Source organism: Scomber japonicus, chromosome 8, assembly GCF_027409825.1.
Source record: "Scomber japonicus isolate fScoJap1 chromosome 8, fScoJap1.pri, whole genome shotgun sequence".
Lineage (NCBI taxonomy): Eukaryota > Metazoa > Chordata > Actinopteri > Scombriformes > Scombridae > Scomber > Scomber japonicus.
Genome location: NC_070585.1, coordinates 11,732,551 through 11,738,659, shown reverse-complemented (window position 1 = coordinate 11,738,659; position 6,109 = coordinate 11,732,551). Strand labels below are relative to the sequence as shown.

General features: G+C 39.4%; 1 protein-coding gene across 1 annotated transcript; it reads left to right on the top strand.

The window, feature by feature from the left end:
- The first annotated feature begins 3,796 nt into the window (after positions 1–3,796).
- nkx2.5 (NK2 homeobox 5) lies at positions 3,797–5,350 on the top strand. Its single transcript, XM_053324090.1, has 2 exons — positions 3,797–4,136; positions 4,737–5,350. The coding sequence occupies exons 1-2, from the start codon at positions 3,797–3,799 to the stop codon at positions 5,348–5,350; spliced, it is 954 nt and encodes a 317-aa protein (XP_053180065.1).
- The last annotated feature ends 759 nt before the right edge of the window (positions 5,351–6,109 follow it).

Here is a 6,109-nt window from a genome sequence, read left to right as displayed (position 1 = left end):
TTAAATTAATTTAATTTCAAACGTTCGCCTTTATGAATGCAGTGATTCAACATAGTTCCCACTTGGACTCTGGACCATGGGGCCTCACATGGCCCAATTTAGAAAATGTGTAAGCACTATTAGCACATCTTATGTTTGCATTGACTATATTTACTATATAAAAAAAAATATGATCTATTATAGGCCTATATATACATATTCATATACTACATACATTTATGGATTTCTGTTGGTCTTGCCTTTTGTTGGTTGTATGTTGGTAATTATAGATTCTACACACATATATAGAAAGTATTATATGTATGTATGTATAATGTAATGAATATATGACTCATGAGACTGATGAATTTACTTGTTCACTACAGTGGAAAATTGTACTTTAGCACTTTATAAATGACTCTATAATACTTCCACAGATCAGGTGAAGAAACAGACTGATTATTATATCTTCTTGTATATTTCCTTATAAGAAAATCTGCATCCAAATTACCAATGCATTTCATTTCTTTCAGTGGTTACTGAGCATTTAAAGAGATATTAACATTTCATTGATTACTTTAAAAGTGTAGAAATGTAACTTTGTATGAACTGTGGTGATATCATCAGAGAGGCCGCTCTGACTTCACAAAATCCCATAAAACATGAGGATTGGACATTTTCTGCTCGAGCTTCCAGAGTTTGGAAAAACGTGCCTGGTCAGGCAAGTTGCCTCTACACCCTCTTTAAATCACTTCTTGAAAGTTTTATCTGCTTTATGTTTATATGATGTGATGCATTTAAATTCTAAAAACACATTTATGTGCCTTTATAGGTTTTTGCAGGTATAGAATGTGTCTGTCATGTATACAGAGTATATGTTTGTATTCATATGTGAATATTTATTGATATTTTGCTACACTATCTTTAATGTATTTTCTTCACATTGGCGTAACATTTAAATTAAAGCTTTTCCACAATAAAACAGTGACTGACAGTAACTACTTACTCATGTATTGTAATACATTGAGACATTTCTACTTTATTTCTTTATTTTTCATATGAAACTTTCTAGATTTAATTCACTACATTAAGGTAAATACTAGATTTTGTACTTACTGCATTCATCTGACAGATGCAGTTAGTTACTTTTCTATTTAACATTTGGCATATTTAAACATATAAAGGAACTTCTACAGCTAAGTTACAACTAATGCCAGCTAAGTGACGTAAAAGTACAAAATACAGCTGATTTTGAGTAGTAATGCTTCCATAAGAGTATTTTTACATTTTATTTTTACAACTTATCATTTTAAACAAATATAACATTTTGAGTGCTGGGATTCGTTTTAGATTCTTAGTCCACTGTTGCAACACGCTGGCTGCGATGGGGTGGAAGGTAATTACCCCGCTTTTGTGGGGAAAGTGTACAATGTTCTTAACCGGATTATCCTAATGAGACTGTTAGAGCTTAATTAGTAAGATTACCAAAAAGTTAATGGAAGGAAATCACTTAAAGGCCTCTAGGACAAAAATACCAGCCCATTTTAAAGCGGCGTCGCACGCCGTCTTATAGAAGGAACTTTTAGGCAGGAGACAAGGATTTCTCTCTCTCTCTCCTTCACACAAACATACACATACACACACACACACACACACACACACACACACATACACACACACACACACACACAGAGAGAGAGAGAGAGAGAGAGAGAGAGAGAGAGAGAGAGAGAGAGAGGCTGACTCTGACACGCAACACTCAAAATACCCACGCATTCGTGCAGCGGAAGTTTTTAAGCAACCTTATCTGCAGCTTTATCTGAGTTGGAGATGTGCTGCAGAAAGACGGGTCAAAGGGGACCGCATGGCTGCTGCAGGACGAAGCATTAGGGATATGAAACACATGCCAGACCTGTCATGTTCAATTTACAGTTGACAGAATATTTTACTACCCAGTAGAACTGAAGACTTGTTACATTTGAAGATCAATTTATGAGCGAGCGTTTAAAATCAGAATTTCTATTCTGCGATTTATGACAGCAAACTGTAAAAAACTGCACATTCCCCAAAACATTACACTCAGACAGCACAGGGCCAGTGGAAATCAATCATGATGAAAACATTTTCCCATGTCTTGTGTTTCCCCCCGTGCGTTTACTTTATTTCACCAATTATTACAGCAAGAGCTGGGCCAGTGTTGACTCTCACTCCGCCTGAGAAAGATTTTACGGCCATTCATCAGCTCGCTAGGCGCACAAATAGTCTTTAAAACTATAAACACCATCGCTGGGTCGGAGACGGGGGGACCCATTTACCCCGTGGCTGTGCTAAACGCTGAAGATAAAACAAACGATAATACTGTCTGTCTCCTGTGACCGTCTCCACAGGCATTAATAGCAGGTTGAGTGCCAACCTTGCACGGGGAGACACAGGTTATGCGTCATTACGCACAGTTGTCTCCATTTTACTGCTGCCCATTGAATTGATTTATGCATTGTTATTGTTCATCTATAAATTACTGATTGTAACCTTGGCTTAATTGACATCCTCTCATTTGGCGATGGGCTGCAGAATAGCACACCTGGAGGTGATAGGATGATGGGATAATGTATGGCTCATGAGTCGATAGAGTGCTTGTGACCCAACAATTCAATACATATTCAATACATATACATATATATATATATTGGAACTATTGCATTGCTTTAATACCAGGGTGTCACATATGACACTTATTCAGGATAACCTGGCCTGCAGCGTGGGTGGGAGTGTGTGTGCGTGTGTGTGTGTGTGTGTGTGTGTGTGTGTGTGTGTGTGTGTGTGCGCGCGCTCGCTCAGGTTTGTTGTCATCTGTTATCACGCCCTGATAAGGCAGACAGTGGCTCCAGAATCTCTTGGAGGCAGACAGCAGAGTGGTGTCGCTCCTGGTTTCAGGTTCCGTGTTCAGGGACCAAGTTTGTTGTCTGCTGCTGCTTTTTCTTGACGCTTGTCTGCTTCGTTTCCCCTCCGATGAGAGACAAGGCCGACATCCTAAACGCGTGCACGCTCCAGACTTTTCTTCTTTTTTCTGTCACATGTTAACACAATATGTGACAGCCATTCATTTCTCTCAATGTAAACTAAACGCAGATCTCATGATGTCATGTTGATGTCCACAAAGTTGGATTATCTCTCTAATCATGGCAATTGAGGATGTGTGTAAACATCCGTCCAAACGCTGAGCTGGTAGATTTAGGAAACACGCTTGCATTGTGCTTAATGAATATAGCTGCCATACTGAACAATGTCCTCATAACAATACAAGCCATTTATTTCCTTTCACTTTATTTATGAATTTTATAAATCGAGGCCATCCTGAGGCATGACACTGGTAGATAACGGCTGATTTGATCTAATATTTTAATACATTATCTTTAGAAATAGAATAATACGATCTGGACTGGTTTCCGTATATTTGCATTGTGAATGTTAAGTGAATAGGTTATAGGCCTATAAGCAACATCAGGCCTAACATGTACAAGGCATCACTTTACGTCATATGAAGTGGGAGTACCAGTGGCTCCATACAGAGGGTCCCACTGGCTCCGTCCTCTTCACCCCCTCCTCCCTGCGTCACCGGGAATAGGGAGGCCGAGAAAAAAAAACTTTGGAGTCAGAGTTGACATTCAAAATGCACACTTCACTCAAGATCAGTCTAGTGTACCAAACTAATACTTAAACCCAGTAAATATTACCAGGAAGGAGAGGTAGTTTGTTGACGTCTTTTTGGTTGCTTCCATATGACAGCTTAATAGTTTTTTTTCTCCAGTTCTTGGCAATGTTTCCCAGCCCCAGCACGTCCACTCCCTTCTCTGTAAAGGATATATTAAACCTGGAGCAGAGTCATGACGTTATGGTGTCTTCTCTGGATGTTTCTTCACGAATGGACTGCTGCACCCTGCCGACCTCCTCCTCCTGTATGCTGGCCCGCTTGAAGCAGGAGCCTCTGCGCGACATGTCGTCCGCCACCTCGCTGTTTGGAGAAGACCTCCACGAGCCCAAGGCAGGCAGAGGCAATGCACTTAGCTTTGCTACTACCTTTTATGGGAAATCACTCATAGAGATGGATATAGTTAAGGATGGGAAAACTGATTCTTTTGAGGGGAAACGCAGAAAAGGTGAGTTGATGAGAAGACAACATTTTATTTGAAGGCCTGCGAAAAGAAAAAGGCCTACAGGCTGATCTTGTCTGATTTGTGCACTAACAAAAAACACTCAGTTAAATCAACAATACAACAAACATTTATCCGCGATACATGCTTTTAAAGTAGATTAACAAATAACAAATATAAAAGTTTAGTTCAGTGTCAGCATGTTCTTATAGACCTGCTGAACTGTTTAAATGCATGAAACGGCCTGTAATACACAAGCACCAAGCTGCACTGGCACATTTGATATAAATATCATTAAGATATTAAATATCATGTTAGGTGTTACATATGTGTAAATGTCTTCATGTGTTTTTATTGAAGGTTACGCTGCATGCGTAATGTATGGCAAAGGGAATTGAACCAGCAACCTTGGCAGGATTAAACCAATAACCAATTATATATCATAATTGCTCATTTATAATATAATACCTAAATATCATGTTGGTGTTAATATAATGATTATTTTAAGAATAATAACACACTCTAGAAATAAATATTTATGTGGTCCTGTCTGCAAGGAAGTTACATTAGCAGGAAATGGTTTGTCTTTGTGTTTGGTTTAATCAGAGGAGTTCAGTCCTGCGGCCGAGCCCGTGGATAACATAAAGCCCGAGGATCCGGACCGACCGAGGCCACGGAGACGCAGGAAGCCGCGGGTCCTCTTCTCCCAGGCGCAGGTGTACGAGCTGGAGCGGCGCTTTAAGCAGCAGAGATACCTGTCCGCCCCGGAGAGAGACCACCTGGCCGGGGTACTCAAACTCACCCCTACCCAGGTGAAGATCTGGTTCCAAAACAGGAGGTACAAGTGCAAGCGGCAGAGGCAGGACCAGAGCCTGGAGATGGTGTCTCTGCCGCCGCCCAGGAGAGTGTCAGTGCCGGTGTTGGTACGGGATGGTAAGCCTTGCCTCGCTGCAGACGCGGCCACCTACAACCCGTCCTACAGCATGGGTCACATCAACCATTTCACTTATAACAACTACCCGGCTTTCAGTAACTACACCAACCCCGGCTGCAACACAAACTATGCGTGTAATTATCCAGCAGCCACCATGCAAACTATGCAAGGATCCTCCAACAACGGGAATTACATGAACTTCGGTGTAGGGGAGCTGAATAATGTCCAGAACACATTTTCCTCTAGTAACGGTGTGTCTTCATTACATGGCATTAGGACATGGTGAAAGAAAAGATAACAGGCTTCTTGGTTGATGCATGCATAGGTACAAAGTGTCCAGATTTTGCGGTCATTTCTCTTATATTTAATAATTTACTATTTGATAGTTGTTCGTTTTTGTTCAGCACCAGTTTTTTGTTGTTGTCTGCAAACATTTATTTTTGTGGCATTAAAGCATAGACGTGTAAGACAAAATATTAAAACACGATAAAAAAAATGAAACCGAGCAACCCCAATTCTTTAAATGCTGAATTTGCTCAGTTTTTGTTATTAATATTTTGTCACATAAAAATGTAACAAAGTATAAAATGTGTATTTCATCGGACTAAAATAAAAAAAACACAACGTAATTGTATTTTATAGCGTAGGAAATAATGAACCATATTATTATTATTATTATTATTATTATTATTATTTGAATGTTTATGGCATACAACTATTTAATTCTAATTACTTAAATCTGTGTGCTAATAATGTAAATATTGGCTCTGGTTTTTCTCTGCTATATGCCAAAAATTGTTGATTTAAAAACTGATAACAATAACACAATTAAGTCCATATGAATAGTAAGTAATAATGAAGTATAATTGACAGTAAACCATAAAGGCTGCTGGGTCAATGGTTGAACTGGTTGTCCTGTGGTAAAGGACCCTAACATCTGTACAACCCTCATATGGTTTGTGTCTAGTTAAAATGTTCAAGTGGCTGTTAGGAAGCTTCCTTCAATATGCTTAAACAGGGTTAAAAGGTTGTTAGAAGTTTACAC